Source organism: Chlamydotis macqueenii, chromosome 8 (assembly GCF_036417535.1).
Source record: "Chlamydotis macqueenii isolate bChlMac1 chromosome 8, bChlMac1.mat, whole genome shotgun sequence".
NCBI lineage: Eukaryota > Metazoa > Chordata > Aves > Otidiformes > Otididae > Chlamydotis > Chlamydotis macqueenii.
The window spans coordinates 5,319,630-5,336,932 of record NC_141563.1 but is presented as its reverse complement, the minus strand read 5'-3'; the positions used below and the strand labels follow the sequence as shown (position 1 = coordinate 5,336,932).

Genomic DNA, 17,303 nt, shown 5'->3' with positions numbered 1-17,303 from the left:
TTGAAAATTAGTAACAAAATCTACTGGAAATATGATCGACTTCTAAACTACACAAACTAGTGTTTGTAATAAACATCAGCAATCTTTAATTACACTATCATAAACAGCACAGATATTAAAATGGACAGGGTATGCAACTAAAATAAGCGAGTCACGCTTCTGTAAGCGTGACTTAGAATCAGGTCTGTTACAGTGACCGTAAGCTTATATTTATATATATATATTAAAAATATAATATGTCTTATATTTACATATGTCGTTACATATTCCTCTCCTGTGCATTTTTCAAAGCAGAGAGCTTTAAGATTTAAGGACGCTACTCAGCGCTAGGAGACCGCAACACCACTGTGCGCAGCGAGTGGTGCAGAATCTCTCCGGAGATGAACGTTCGGAGTTCATGTGGACAGCAGGGACAATGCAACGGCAAAGGGGCAATACTTACAGAGTTCCCACAAAAACATATGAAATTAGGGTTTTGTTTTCTTTTTTTTTTTTTCTTGTTAAAGCAACAATGCTGGGAAAGAGGAGAACTTCCTTCCGAATCTACCTTGCCTTGCTGTTCTGAACGCGGATGAAATCCTTCAGCGCGCTTTTGCTGCGCGAGCCCCAGCGCGGGGATGAAGCTGCTGCCCCGTAGGTCTCGGAGCTCCTCACAGCAAGAGCTGCCACTGCCAGTGAACAATGGAGAAGCTGATGCCATGGAAAGGCAAACGACTTGCACGCGCTAACAGAAGAAGGGAGTGAATGCAGAGCCTGGGAATGCCAGTTCTATTTACCAGACTGCACTGGTTATTAGAGAAATCATAGAATCACAAAACGGTTTGGGTGGGAAGGGACCTTCAAAGGCCACCCAGTCCAACCCCCCTGCCAGGAGCAGGGACATCTCCAACCAGATCGGGTTGCTCAGAGCCCCGGCCAGCCTGGCAGGGTTGATTACTGTTTCCAGGGGAGTCTGGAGACACTCAGCTATGAGAAGCTGTATAAACTATGAAGGAATATGCACTCTTGTCCACCTAGATGGCGTAAAATGGTTAAATATTCTGACAATTGGCAAAACCCATGTCATGGATGTCCCTCCTTCTAATCTCATCAGTTAGAACTCTAGCAGCTTCATATTCGTCTATTGGGAACATGGTAAAGATTTGCACATTTTTTTAAATCCCCTCTGCTTTATCTTGGCCTTTAAAAATATTATCTGTTATTTTTATATTATTACAGTAAAATTAAAAAATGACACTCAACAGGCAGACTCTTGTATCATAATTCCTTTCTGAGACACTGGATGTTAATATGCTCTCCTGTAAGTGGGCTGGTAATTAGCGTAATGCTTTCCTTTCCTACTCTTTTCATCAGAGTATCAATAAGACGACTCAAACAGCTGTCACGTAGCACTCAGCAAAAATGAGAACTAATAAATGAATATATCAAATAATTAAAGCCATTAGCTGCTTCACGATAGCGTTCATCAAGAGTATTTACTGCGACACACAGACCTGCTCTAGGTGTCAGTGTGCATTTCTCCTCCTGACAGCAGCCAGGAGATGGGAAAACCCAGCTGATGGATGCTCGCTTCCCAGCACGGTCCTCTTCACACACCCTGGTTCTTCTGCAGCGTGCCAGGCAGGTGTAGCCGGTGTGAACACCCAGCCAGTGCTTTAGCTGGAAACATGTTTTTAGCTGACTTACAGTATCACATCTTTCAGCAAAAATGTCCCAGAGATGCTCACACCAAAACACAAACTAACTGTTTATCTAATTATATTGCCTCTTAACAAAATTTCGAAGGCTCTGATTATTTATTTGTCTTTTCTAAAGCGATGTTTTGATCAATACGCAGTTAAAATACATAATTCATTATTACACATTGGCAGTACAGAAGAAGACTGCATACCCTACGTATTTTTCAAAATATCATTATGCAGGCTCCTACTAATAAGTTATTGCAACAGGACTGGGATTGCACTGATCTCGTTTCACCAGCTCCACGGCTTGCTGCAGCAGAGGCTCACACCCAGAAAGAGAGCGCCCAGCATGTTTGGTTGGGTTGGTGTCTGAAAAGTTCTTCCTACACACATATGAACTAAAGAAAATGCCTCTAAACACGGATGTTGGTATTGCTCACTATCAGAAAACATTAAGAGAATTCAGGATATTAAAAAGTCCACAGACTCTAACGGGTAAGCACCGTTTCCCTCCGTGCTGGATACAGTTCTTGCATCACTTTTGACATGCTGATTAACGTAGCTGTACTTCTGTTTAGCAATCCTGATGCACCAAGGTGTTACAATTTAATTATTAGTGAACACTGAAATAACCTGAGATCCTCAGGGAATAGATAACTGCAAAATATGATTTCACACCAAAGGGCTTGTTTTATTTTATTTAAAATTATTTTCTCTGATTTTCAGATTGTCAAGTCGTGCCAGAGTTGAAAAATAAGACAGGCGTCTCCATTAATTAAACAAAATAAATTCCCCTATAGTCAGTGTGCTATGTATTTCTAAAGACAGATTGTATCAGTACCCTTAAGCTTCACGATGAAAAGAAATAATTGTGGTACGCAAAAAGCCTTCCACTCGCCCCTAAGACTGAAAAGCCAAAACTGTGCTCGTTGTCTTGTGCTCCTGAGAAGCTGTGCACACAACGTCACGCGCTCGCATACTCGCCTTCGCTTGAGAGAATGAAGGGTCGCACAAGAAATGCTGAACTTTATGAAAATGCACTTCTAGAATGTTGTATGTTCTTTTAAAACATAATGTCTGAGTATATTTCTTTGTACAACTCTCAGAGAAAATGCAAATAGACTTCTGCTAAATAGCTGGAGATGTCCCTGCTCCTGGCAGGGGGGCTGGACTGGATGGGCTTGAAAGGTCCCTTTCCACCCAACCCTTTCTGTGATTCGAAATAGAATGTGGATGATGAAGCTGTATTTCCTGACAAGTTGATCTCTTTGCGTCCAGCCCTGTCCTCTGCCCCCAGCCATCCCTCTGGCATGCCCCAACCTGAACCCCCACAACTCCTATCACATGCTTCTCCTTCTCTTTTGGCAGCAACGGCCATGGAAATCTGACCACAGATGGTGGTTCTCTGACCACAACTCCTCTGGAACTGCGTGTATTCCTTTACGTTGCCTCCTGCGGTGGGAGCCGGTGTCTGCTGCATGCCTGGATAGAGCGCACGTGATACTGGAGGGCAAGAGAAGGCTGTCATTCCAGGCAGCATGACTTTTTGTAGGACTGGTCTATGCCTGGACCCTTGTGAGGGGTCAAACACTGAGGCCAAACACCAAGCTCCTTGAAGCCTCGTGGCAAGCACGGCTAGCCAGCACATAAAGCCAACCTCTGCACAGACGTGCCATCTTGGGCAGCGGAAACTCCGGCACGGTCCCTGCTCAGGTTTGAAACACAGACCTCGTGAAGTGAGAGCATGAGAGGAGCGTGAAACGCCAAGGTTTTACGCCGCCTGCGTGAACCAGCATTTCCTCAGTGCCAACGTGGCAGATCCGAGTGGGATGTCGGTTTTCTGAAGACTGCAAGAAAGCTACAGAATGGGTAAAAAAGAAAGAAGAGTGCTGAAGGGAAGTGGTTGGAACTGGAACAGAGGGGTTTGGGCCAAAGCCAGGATGGGTGGGAGGAGGTGAGGGAGGTGCTCAACGCGTCTTCGCTGGCTCAATGTTTCGTATTTGCCAAACGGTCAAGGTCGCCTGATGGTGCAGAGCGGCGTGGGCCGCAGCAGCACTGCTAAGCTGTCACGTTGCCACTGAACAGAAGAGAAGCTGTAACTGGAGTACACTTCTCCAAGCACCTTTTCAGTTGTGTTTTACATCAGTAATGGTCTTGCATGAACTAGCAAACCTCTGCTAAGCGTTGCAGAAGAATTACAGCAGTACGTGGCTTTATTTTGATAGATGGTGTAAATCTTGACCCAAATTTTCAAACCTTTGCAGAAGGTATACTGCGTACATGCAGCCTTTCATGTTTCTCCCCAGTTGTGTACCAAATGGCGTGGGTGCCTATGTAATCGGAGGCATTTCAGAACATCTGGCTCAATTTTTGAGACATTTGTGGTGTAATACACCATTGTAATCTGCCGGTAAAGATATGCAGAACAGAATGCTGCTTCTGGGAACCGAAGCCTCCTTGCAGAGCTGCACGTTGCCGCACAGCACAACGTAATGGGGCTGATCTAAGGATGCTGTTTACCCTCAATATGAATTTCCTTGCCCTAACGGCCTCAGTTTAAATCTCATCGTGGGATTCTCCTGTTCTTGAAATCGGTAGGAAGTAAGCCAGATTTTTGAAGCCTGTGAGAATAACGTGTTCTCCTTGGACGCTAGTCGGTGCTTATTGCCTCACTGTCAAAATGCAGCTTCAGCTCTTTAAAGAGCGAGCTACGTGTGGTGAGACTCTCTTCAGTCTCCTTGGAGATGAAACTCTAACCTCTTCAAAGTCAGAGCCTTATTTCAAGGATCTTCTGGCTCAAAAGGGAAGTTCATTTCCCATTTAAAGTATGTGTAACATTCAGAGCTCGGTGATGCTGATTTATCTCCTATGGACAGCTGTTTCTATACTGGAGGCATTTGTTCCTCCTGCACCTCTCAGCGTATACGGGGACCAGTCAGCGTATGTGGGCAACCAAGCTGGTAGCTCTTCTGACTGGAGATCCCTGACCTACAGCTGCTTGGTGCTATTTCTTAAGGCTAAGCTAAATAATGATTTAAGGGAGAATTCCTCCTCCAAAGAGATGATGGCTGAGCTCCTTATAACCGAGCAGTTCTGAAGTGCAAGAATAAGTTCTGGAGTCCACTGGAAAAGCCTTCAGATTTAACCAGGAAAGAACGGGGGCTGGCCGCACGTGCTGTAGAAAGATAACGGTGTCTTTGTTTGGCTAGTCAGAGATGCTCAATACACAGCTCAGCCACTGGCTCCGTGAGCTGGAGCAACATTTTGGTTTATCCACAGACAGATCTTGTTTCGCTTTATTCTTTCTACATCTGGAAAATAAGCAGGGTTTCATGAATGTCTGAGAAGTGTGAAAGATTTGGAATGTTGCTCCACTCAGTCCCTAGGAAGGGAATGAAAGGGGTAAACTGATCTGCAAACAGAAGTACAAATCGAAATATTGTCTCTAGATTCAGCCAGTGGCACCAGTGTAATTGTCATCAGAGGGTTTTCCACTGCCACCTGAACAGACAGAAAGAAAAAAACAGCACAAAAAGGAGTGCTTGTCCGAGCTGTAGTTTAAAATACAAACCAGTTTTGGGCATAATGCTTTAATCGTTGCGGACCCCAGCTGTGTATTGGAATCAGCGATGTTAATGAACACAGTCTCTTTAATATAATTATTTCAAGTTGATTTCAGTTGTAAGTAATCTGCTATAGACATTAATTACCAACAACGGAATTACGATCAAACTCTTTCCCCTTCTCTGTAGAAATCTTTGGGCTTCCGGCACTGTCACATCTTTCTTTTCTCACCTGATGATTACAGGTAAAAGTTTTATTAACAAGTTAATTATTCTCTTTAGAAGCCAAGATAATGATAATGGGCTTGACATGGCTTCCATCAAAAGTCTCTTTTAATGATTACGCCACTGCCTGTAGTCCAATGTGAGAGAAGAAAAGTGCGTAATCAACACAATCAGATCTCAAAATTGTGCGTGGATGAAAGAAATGGGAAGAACAATGCCGGTAATATTTTACAGAACATCACGGCACTTTTGTATAAACTCTCAGTCCCATCTGGCTGAATCCTGTGAAGCTGTGCTCACTTTCACTGCTGCCAGGCATCCGAACGGCTCGACTGCAGTCTGTGCCGTAAAGGGCAGCAGCCAGAGATCTGACAAAAACCCAGAGTGACGCTTATAAGATCCAGCTTTTGTTCCTGATGGTAGCACACCCGTGTGCCCTGTCAAAGTGTTTACTTGCATGTTAACATTAAGATGAATTTGAAGTTACTGGAAGGGTTGGGACATGTCTTGGGGGTGCGGGGGAAGGGGAGAAGACTAATGTAATAAAGTTTGCTCATATTGCAAAAGTATTGTGGCTGAAAAGAAATCGGGAAGAATTTCTAAGGTGCTGGGTGACAGCACAGTAAAATGGTAGATGAAATCAGTGTTCAAGAGTAACGCACCCCTTCCGATCTACTTGAAGATGTCCCTGCTCCTGGCAGGGGGGTTGGACTGGATGACCTTTGAAGGTCCCTTCCAACCCTAACCGTTCTATGATTCCATGATTCTAAGACATCTATAAAATCACAAGGGTTATGGTAAAGGTGAATTGGAAAGGATTATTCATTTATTTTTATTAACTCTTCCTCCCGAGACCTAGGTAGTACCAAATGAAATAGTCAGCCAGTCAGTTAAAACAAATGATTATTACTATTACTATTATTGTATTACACTTGACGCAGTTGTGAACCTGTGCCCAGGACGTGTGGATAACAAAAGTATGCATGCCTCAAGAAGTGATTAGGCAAATCAGTGAATGAAAGGCTCACTGAGACCAACTAAACGTGAAGATACTAATGAACTCTTTGGCCAAGGAAATCTGTAGGCCGTAGCCACCGACAGTTTGGGTGCCTGTGCTGGGTGAAACACCACTCAAGGCCACTACTGTCACATAGAGGACACTGGGGAAAACTGATCCCTGGTCTAACTCCGTACAGGCTTCTTATATTCTATTGTAGCTGTTCTACTGTCTGCACGCGTGGGAGCAGGAAGTTAAACACAGGACTCACGGACTGGAAGGTTTTGATGACCAGCTCAAAGCAGGCTAGGTAAGATGGTCAGAAAACAACGGGGTGCAGGGGGAGCGGGAAATGGAAGAGGCACTTTGGTTAAGAGTTTTGTTAAGAGCTCAGATTTTGAAAGGTCTTGATTATTTTCAGAAATTCATTGCTGAAGTATGCAACCTATTGATACTAAATAAGAACTCCTTTAGTTCAACTAAATTTCTTTAAACCTTCAGTCTGCTGAGGGTTTGTTTTTTTTTTAACTTCTACAGATTACTCATAGCAAATACTGTCAATGAGCAAAGACATCTAAAATCTTTTGGGCAGTACCTCAAACAGTAGTGATACCTAATTAAAACACCTTGCGTTCACTAGGTGTTAGATGCTGCGACACTCAGCTCTGCAGAAACACGAACCTGAAGTTAGAAATGCTGATCGCTTCAGGATTCCATCCCTTCAGCACCTTCAGATCCAGGGCAGAAACACCTCAGCATCAGGTGTGCCCCAGGACCTAGAACAGCCCTGAAATCCACTAAAGGCAGAAGCTAATCTTTTAAAATTTAAATTTAAAGGTAGGCTGAACCTTGGTATATCCACTTCCATGGCATCCATTTATTAATGCAGACTATTAAAAGGCTTTTTTTTTTTTTTTCCAACTTTTAAAAATGCTGGGGGAGCTTAGCTTCTGTTAGGGGAGGCACTCAGCACCTTGCAAGTTCAAACTTATCAGCTCCTTCTAAACGAAACTTTGGCTTTCAGATTGCCGGCACTGCGAACAGAAAGGTCTCTTGGCAGAGCTGTATTTGCGTAAATGAAATTAAACCAGTAACTTCTGGAATCTTAATAATCGGCAAGTGCTGGTGTCAGTTGCATCAACGCCGAGAGAGGAATTGCTGACTGGCTTTAACTGCCCCAGGTCAGGAGTTTTTACCTGCAGTTAGGTGGGATGGGCACAAAAACCGTCCCGTCTGGGCGTGTCCGTGGTGCTCTGATCTCTTTGTGTCTCTCCTCACAAAAAGGCAGCGAGCAGGCGAATTACACAGAAGTTGTGGCCACCGAGCAGGCTTAAAAGGAGAGCGTGACAGCCCTTCCAGAGGAAACGCAGCCCTGCTCATCGCCCTTCAAATGAACATTTAATAATTCATTACGACTAACAGAGTTATAAGTTTCCCCTTCAATACGTTTCCAAACGTGAACAGACTAAATGGTAATGGCTCTCAAGCTTTATGTTCTGTTTCATGTACCTAATAAAAGCTTATCTAGTGGAGCTCACTTTGTATCTTTTTGATCTATTCCTAACTGACTGCAATATACTGTATTAAAATATTTATCATGGTGCTATCAAATATTAACCATTTAAAAATCCTCTGACTAAAGGAAACAAATAATGTGGCTTGTTTAACTTTTCATTATTTTCCTGGCATTTAGTTGCTCAGAACTCCCCATGACCCAGCACCAAAAGACCCTGGAAATGGTATTCACTCCTTTTACACTGGGCTGCTCTGGGCCGCGCTCCGCCCATGTCCGTCACCACGGCTCATTCTGGCTCCGTGTGCGGGATTCCAGTTCTGTCACCTGTAAAAAATTATGATCCTGCTTCACTACAAGAGAATCTTAAGAGAGCTGTTTGTTTTTCTGTAAGTTAGTCTTCTTAAAAATTATTTTTGGGAGTGCACAGAGGTTGTTTGGGCTTGGGGAGTGGTTTTCCCTGCTTTGCTCAACCCGTGGCTGATTCGTATCACAGAACTAACACAGCAGCAAACTCGTCTTGTTCGGGTAGCGTCCCGCTGAGTTAGAGCCGAAATGGCTCAATAAAAGGTCAAACGAGGGCCTGAGAGATTGCTAGGGGTGTGGGACTAAATAGCTGGGAACTGGGAGAACAGGGATCGCAGCACTCGCAATCAGAGCCGTTCAGCAGCCAGGGAACAGCAGCTCTGAGGCTGACACCTGGGCAAGATCAAGAAGGGAACAACGTCTTTGCTCCAACCCAATCCTTCACTTTGCCGAGGAAAAATTGTTCCATTAAAGGTCAGGTGTTTAAGTGTTGTTACTGAGCCATTTCTTTTCACTGTGGAGAAAGCAAGTCTGATCGCCAGGTTATCCGAGTAAATCTCCCGAAGCGAAAGCTGCAGTGTAAGAGCCTGGTGCCTCTTCATACGGTGTTAACCAGCCCCCACTCCGTGCCTCATTCTCTGGTTGATTTATGACCTGATATTTTCTTTGGCTTTGGTTCCCTAATTCACAATCCCTGTCCTGTTCGTAGAAGCCCGCCTTCCAGCACTGACACTGAGATCAAGGCCTAGAGCTCTCACCCGTGCCCCTCAGTCTGCTCCTCTGCAGGCTCTTCCATTTCCACCACGTTCCACGCACTTTGTAGGCGGCAGAACTGAAAGCAGCTTGACACTTGATCCCCACCCTAGGGATGCCACAGTAACTATGCACATCTATATAATAACTACATAGAGAAAGCATCCTATGACTTAATTTCTCCTCTGTGCTGATCGTAGAGGAAAGATCACAGAATCACAGAATCTTAAGGTTGGAAGAGGCCTCCAAGATCATCAAGTCCAAGCATCAATCCAACACCACCATGCCCACTAAACCATGTCCTGCGGTGCCACGTCTGCACGTTCTTTGAACACCTCCAGGGACGGTGACTCCACCACTGCCCTGGGCAGCCTGTTCCAGTGCCCGATCAGGTGCTTCACTGAATCATTTTTGTTAAATATAGTGTTTATTCTGACTAAAATATCCTCTCCCCAGAGAGGTATCAACCTCCTTTTTCTCCTTCAAATCCAGTATCCCGTTAAAAAATACCATTCCATGATACTCATACTTTGGTGAGCAGTTTTCTACAGATCCCTGTACCTGCATGGTTTTTCTGCAGGTCATGCATTTTGGAATTAATGCGTTAATACGCACACTCACGTTGCCTTTTCCCAGGTTTAAAAGACCCAGGTTAACAGCATGGCATTACCGACGTAAGTCATCAGCACGCTTCCCCTGCGGCGAGGGGAATCCGTGTTTGGCACCACCTGAGAACCGGCCCCGGCAACGCTGTGATTTTGTTTGTAATCTTGCCTCGGCTGTCTTACGTCTGTAAGCCACGCTTGCCTTGACTTCCAGCACAGGGATCCCGGGTTGATTTAAGGAGAATTATTCTGGATTTAAATTTGGAGCCATCTGAAGCTCCCCAGGGACAGGCTCAGTGGGTGACGGGCTCACAGGACGTGAGCACACGCATATAAAACACCGCTAACCTTCAAGGGGGCGGACAATGACATTTATGAAATTAATCTGTTCAGACAGAAGTGTATGATGTACTTTTTTGAAGAAAGATTTTTTTTTTTGTTAAGAACTGGACGGTAACGCACCTTTTCTTGCTGAGTTGTAAGCACAAACTTCCCAAAGCAAACGTTAATGTTGCAGGGTTACAACTTCAGGTTTGATTTTCTCTGGGAATTCAATCTGCATGATGGTTTTGGTCAAATGCCTCGGCTTCTAACGTTTGTAACGCATGATAAAATGCAGACAAGAAAGCTTGTATTTAAATAATCATATAATATTTTGAAGGCAGGCTGCGACAGGGTATGAATTATCTAGCGGGCTGCAGAGTGCTGCAGGCTGGCCTGGAAGGCAGACGCAAGCACCCAGCGCAGTTGGAGCACTGAAGATAAGAGCGTGATCCTCGGCCTGCTTTCGTACAAACTACTGAAAATGAAGGAAAATAAAAGAAACTATTCAGAGCTTGGCATAAGGCATCTGGCTGAAAACTCACTCGCTAATTGTTTAAGGTTTACACCCTTGAACCAAGGTGACGTAAACCAGTGATTCACACTAAACAACGCGCTGAGCTGAACTCGGGCACGAGTGGGACTGCGGGGTCGGCGTCTTTATTTGCTCACTGACTACACGGAGGGAGATAGTGAGTAACATCAACCACTGGACCTTCCCCCACCTTCCCGGGGGGGGGTGAGCACGCACGCCGAACAAAAATTCAACCTGTGCTGGGAAACGCAGACTGGCAAAAAAGTCTTTTTGTGTTTTGCTTTTTTTTCCCTCCTCTTTGCCTAATTGGATAAATATGCAGCTGGCATTGGAATCAAGTCTTGTGTGTGTGAAATTAAAAACTCTTATTTTTAAATGCTCAGAATTTAGACACCTGAAATGTCACGGCCCAGAAACACAAAAGATGCGTGCAGCACACTCGCATACAAAAGCTGAGCAGTACACTCAGAAAATCAAATCAATGCTCCTGATTCATATTTTGCCTTCATCCATTTTTTTAAAAACTCAGGCGGTTCTTCTCTCTGTAAATGTTCCTGCCTTTTGTTCCAGGTTCCTCTTATCGCAAAGCACTATGTTCAGTTTAAGGCTGGCCAAACCACCTGTAGGTGCTGGTTAAATTTCTTGCCAGGCTTGGAGTTTTTCTTCTGTTTTTATGTTCATTTTGAAAGGAAATAATTTAATTTCTACAAAATAGAAAAAATTAGATACAGCTATGTATTCTTTCATGTTTCCGGAATACGAAAGGGGTTTCAGGACCAGACTGCTCTGTTCTTAACCCACTCCTTGCGCTTTCATCTACGCCTGCGTGCCGGTGACAGAGCCCCCGCGGGTCCCTGGGAGGCCGGCAGCGCGCTGAACCCCGGCAGCTGCCCCGCGCACAACGCCTGCGGCACCCACCGTTCTGGGGGAGGGCTGGGAACAGTGCCAGGCGCCGTCGCACCCACTGCGCCTCCTCGTCTGAGGGCCGCAAACCTCCCTGTACCCACCAGACCTGCTGAGCGCCGTGTCTGCGCAGCACAAGCCCTGAATGCGGCGAGATAACAGCTGTTATCGCCGTGCTTTTTATCTGGAACGCAAAGCCTAAAATTGCGTCTGACCTCTGTATGCACAGAGACGCAAGCGATGAGCGCTCTGCCTGGATCCTCAAAGGCTCTGGATGGAATCGTGAGCGTGAGGCTCCTAAAGGAACACTTCCGAGGAGAACGGCTGCGGTGTCTGTTCCCCGCCTGTGGTCCAAGGTAGCCTAGGAACAGTAATTTATCAAATGATGTGTTGTGAGCCTTAGAAAACACAACAGGACTTTCGCCTTGGCTTTTCCCAAATAGGATGGCGACTCCATTTACTGATACGATCATACAAATCATTAAACTAGCTACTGTATAGACTGAACTTATTTCTTGGTCAAGCTTCTGGCTGCCCTAGGTCGGTGATTTTCAGCAGCAGAGCTCCATAGCATAGATTTCCCCAGTCATGCCAAGGGGCTCCGTGTAACGAGAAGTAAACAGACACACATTGGCCTGTTGAGTGTGTGCGTGTCCCTCTTTGCATATACACATTTCTGTCCACACAAGCTCAGGGGAACAGACCAAACCCACGTGCTCCGCGCCCACAGAAAGCACCTTTTGGAGCTTGGCGAAGGCAGGAGCTTGAGCCCGCTCCAGTCATTTGTTTCTATTTCAGTGGGAAAATACCAAACAAGGCTAAAATTGCTACACAACAAAACTGAATGTAAATTGGAATTCTGTTCCTCTTGAAAGGAAATTGAAATAGTGTATGCTTGGTAACACATGGCAATTGGATGTCTGTTCCATAAAACTGCAGCTAGTTGGTTTTCTTCCGCATTTGATCAGATAATTTGGTCAAACTTGGAGAATCTCTAACAGTTACACAATCAGACTGAGATTTGTTCAGAAAATTACAACACAGTGAGGGAAACTTAATTAGTTTTGTCAGCAAATATGAAGGCACTAGCTTGCATTTCCAGAAACTGTCTAAAGCTTTTACAAATACTCCGATTCAGCTAAAACCAGACTAATTATATATCGGGCTCAGAAAGTCCTCATTACAAGAACATTACTGGGGTTATAATGCCCAAACCTGAAAAGACAGGAAATACTGCATTTAACAAGCAATTGGTTTGACAAGCTGGTGTATAGATGATTATATTAATTACAGGGATGAAAATTTTGCTCCACAGCACTCCAGACCTGTTCAGATCTCTCAGCTTAATATCTTCGTTAGACCCACTGTGTGGACGTGGTGTTCACTGCACTTCGTTCAGATTCCGCTGCAGAGGATCATCTTCATTTCCTTTTTCATTTTTTTTTCCCCCCTGTGGTTCCTGTCACTACAACATCTCAATGCTTCAAAACCTCTAATGCTTATTTTGCCAGTACCTAGGGTAGGGTACAGGGGTGGTGGCAACCTCCTTCTGCATCAGGGGCGCAAGGCAGAGGGGTTTGAGTGCTTCATCTGAGATAGCTAGCATCTGATTGTTCAAAATATTAATAATAGAGAGCTCTGAGATTTGAAACACTGCTTCGCCTGCTTTCTGCTGCAAGTGCTCAGTAATTTTTGTGAATCAAAATTCAAGTGCAAGCATCCAGAAAATAAGAATACAGTTAACAGCAACGTGTGAAAAGGGTGATTTAAATAACCTGCCAGAAATGAACAGGAGCTTTCTGGCAGAAGCTGGGGAAGTCCCATTTTCTCAGGTAGCGTTTGACTGTGTTGCCCGTGCAAACTTCCTTGCTCTTAACGTAGCTTTAATGCTAACTGGTTAATGTTCACAATCTTTCCTGAAATTCTTTATTTATTGGTTTTCTTCCCAGATATATTTGCTGAATTGTCACAAGCCCAGATTGTCTACTTCAGAGGTACTCATCACTTGTAATGGCAGCGGTAATCTCTAGCTTTATTGTTGGGGTATTTTTTGTTCTCTTTTTAAAATTTATGATGTAAGATTTGCATTTGTTTTAGAGCATTTGTGTGGCTATATGGCCAATTTTATAATATTTGGCTAATCAGTGTCAGTAATTATATTCTCTCTCGTGTTTCTCACCCTTAAATATCAAAAGCAAGCTCTGGTAGCAATCTCTTTAATGTGTGTGTGGGAGACTCCAGAGAGGCAGGGAGAAAAGGTGGAGGAAAAGCATGAAGGGACGCTCCAGAGTTTCTGGAAGTAGGTGATCAAAATGGTTATAAAGAATAAATCTTAAGACACTACTACAAAAATAAATTTGCAGTGAAAGTCTAACCCTATATATACTGATGTACTTCCACTCACTTGTTTACCAGACCCGTTAACCAGCTAAATACACAACTAAGCATTGAACAACAGCTGCTCTAGCAATATTTATGCCAAATTCCAGCTCTTATTTTGAAGGATGCTAAGTATACCTCCATTTTCTTTTTAACCTTTAGCTTTTGTCTAGTTTTCACTCGTTATAACAGGTAACGAGGCCGCGGTTTTGCAGGCTCGCTGCCCGGGGACGCAGTGTTAGGGTATGGAAGCAGAGTTAAGTTACTCCGGAAGGTGAAGTTTAGGACAGAAAAAAGTGAACATGCAGAAAAAGGGAACGTTGTCTTTGTGTAAGGCATTTAAATTTGGAGTCAATATGCGGCTGTTTTAGTATACAAAACGTATTTCACAGTTGGCGAGACACGCGTATTCAGATATTTCAGTGGGAGCCCCTCCAGACACGGCAAGGCCGCTGAAAGCACATTGAGACGCGTGAATGGCACAGCCCGCCGACTGTCCTGGTCCGGGAGCCCCGAAAGGCGTTCTTACAGCCCGTTCTCTGCTCTTAAGGGGTGGGTGACAGCGTACGGAGTTGCGGGAGAGGGGCGACTCTGAGTTACTTACGTTGACAGCCCAAGCCGTGCCAGATATATCCCGGCAGACACTTATCACATTTGGGCCCTGACGTCCCCTCCTTACACTCACAAAATCCTCTGTCATTACAGCGATCATGGACTGACCCAAAAGGGTTACAATAACAGTCTGCAGAAACAAGACAACACAGACACACGGGATTCAGCTCCACGTACGGCGAGAATTAATCCAAAACCCACAAAGGGGGCATTGACCCGCTGAAGGAAAAGGAAGACTGTCTGTTACGGATAGCAAGAGCAGTGAACGCAGCTACTGCAGGCCCAGCCATCTGCATTTGTCATTTCGGGAAGAGACACTTTAGGATGTGAAGAGAAAGAGTAGGTAGAGAAGAGATAAAAGCAGGAGATGCCATGTTCTTTTAGGAGAAGTGATTGGAACAGATTCTCTTTTGGTAAGGATATTTTGGACAATTTAATGAGCATTAGAAAAGCTTTGTATAGCACGGCTATATCAAAGTGCCATCAGGGTGAGATGTTTTGCATTATTAAAACAGACTTATCTGTATTACTCAGTATTTCCAGCAGTGCTGAATGTCTTTACAGGGCTATATAAATGCACTTTACTTCTTTCCAAGATAGTCTTCCTTTGTCGTTTCGAGCAGTATAACAATTTATGTGGCTATCTGCCATTAAATTGATGAGACTGTATTTATCAGTGACGTTAATAAAGCTTTTACATATTCTACAATGAAAAGCTTGAGGTGAGCGGCAATGCAAGGCCAGATTTATCAGAGCAGCTTTATGCTGCCGTTCTCATTCCTCTCGCCTCCCAGAGCGCAGATGGAAAACGCAATGAGGCTCTTCCCCACTGTGTGTTTTCCACGTGTGCTCACTTAATTACGGGAGGACCAGGGCAGCCATTTCCTCCCACACCACTTACCGCGGTGCTCACTCGCAGCCCGTGCCCTTAGCGTGATTACAGGATCTGAGCTCAGCTTTCAGCCAGCCCAACAAAGAGGACAGGCCGGGAGGCAGCAGAGCTCATTTCTGGCACTCCTGCTCTCCAGGTTATTTATTTATTTATTTATTTTTTTAAATGAAGGGCTGTATCTTATTTCTATGTAGACCCAAGTAGACCCAGAGTAACTCCACTGTCAACTGAGACCACAGACGGGTTTTAGCAGCATCTGATCTCTGCTGCTGCTGAAAGCAAAAGATACACAAATCGATTCCCGAATCCAGCAACCTGCTGGGAGTCTGCCTTTCTGCCTGTGAATCCCAGCTGCTTTGATGACTGCCTTTGGGAATTGCTCCCCAGCATTAGGTTAAACCTCAGCAATACTGTAAATGACAAAATGGAGTTGAACTTGGGAAGGAAAATATTAAAAAAAAAAATCCAATGGAAAAACTGTAACAGGAAAAAAATTACTGGGAAGACATTTGTCATCTGTTGTCTCAGTGTTTATTAACTGTAAATTACAGATGGCACTGGGAACATTTGGCATGCTGAAGAAGAATAGTTACCTTTGGCAAACAGAGCTCCACAATAATAACAGAGTCAATTAGCTAGCACCGTTCATCAACGGAGCTGAAAACCAACATGCCAAAAATACCGTGCCGAGTTACGGCACAGCGAGGGCCATTTGAAGAGCTGGCAATTCTGATGTTAATCAGATGTATGAAATGTGTATGTCAACAGGCAGGGAGCTGACATACATACTGAATGCAGGATGTAACATTTGCTTGACAGGCGTTTATAGAAAACCCGGAAAGACAAAAAGCCTGGAACTGCATTTGAAGCAGAGGGCCCGATTCCTGTACATTAAAAATAGCTTAAGCTGGGCATACTGGAGTTAAGGGATTTAAACAAGTGCTTCTGAAAGAATCTATGGCCTATGATACTGAATATTTACAGATAAACAACGTTGTATTTTTCAAAGAACAAGAACCTGACCCTGAATAGGTGAAAGTTTTCCTGCTGAACTCTATCATCTAAATACGTAAGAAGTATCAGGCCCATATTGTGCTGTTTAAGGGAAAGCAGAGACTAGAAACAAAACTTTAAGCCAGGCCCTTTTGTAAGAGTAGTCAATGAAGTCAAAACACCAAACAGACCCAGCAACCTTCAGTAACTGAACCTAGCCTCCCTCTTTCCCCACACACAACTGATACCGCAGATACATCACCTACAGAGGTGTCCGAGCACCCAAGCTCGTTGGCCAACACAACGTCGCAGGCTGTGGAGTGCTCCCCAAGACCTGCCAAATACTTAAGGCATTAAAAGGCTCAAAAGCCACAACTCCAGTGGGCCACAGGGGCACACTCAGTCTCGCCAATGCCCTCACAACAGGGCGTTAAATAACATTAAATTAACATTCCCAGATCATCCTGAGAAGCAGACCACACACCAGTTCCAGGGTGGGGGGAAAAAACCCTGCAGATCTGAACTGGGAAGGGATTTTCCTCCTAACCTTCATCTGGTGACCGTATGAAGGATGGGAAGATGACAGTCATAGTCATCTGCTCACTGAGATTCACTGTATCAGTGTGATGCTGCCAACAAAATGCAATGAAAATTTAAAAAAAAGGTTGGGAAAATGGGCTGCAGGCTGGCTGTTTTTACCAGTCTGGGTTGACAGTGGCTACGGGACAAAGCTCGGGGTTCCCTGATCACCTGAAAGGTGTGACAGTAATCACCAGTTCAGCGTTTATGTTGTAGGGCCAAGGAAATGTTTTATTACTCTGGGTCTACTTGGTGGTCTCCATGCTATCCATGCTTGCCAACATGTGTATTCACTGAATTAGGACTTCATCAAGACCTTGTAAAAATAAAAAGCTCTTCAAGTTGTTACATTTTTTCACTGTAAGCATGTCAAGTGACTGATTTTCAACTTTAAAATATCTTGATTTCTTTAGAAACCGCAGTTGCCGATAGGAGGTAATTTTGC

General features: G+C 44.4%; 1 protein-coding gene across 3 annotated transcripts in view; it reads right to left on the bottom strand.

The window, feature by feature from the left end:
* NTNG1 (netrin G1) overlaps positions 1-17,303 on the bottom strand; it is a 156,010-nt gene that overhangs the window by 10,823 nt on the left and 127,884 nt on the right. For all 3 annotated transcript variants that reach the window (XM_086753343.1, XM_086753341.1, XM_086753342.1), the window contains one exon: positions 14,387-14,524. In XM_086753343.1, coding sequence (XP_086609469.1) covers positions 14,387-14,524 — 138 coding nt within the window. The remainder of the gene's footprint in view (positions 1-14,386; positions 14,525-17,303) is intronic.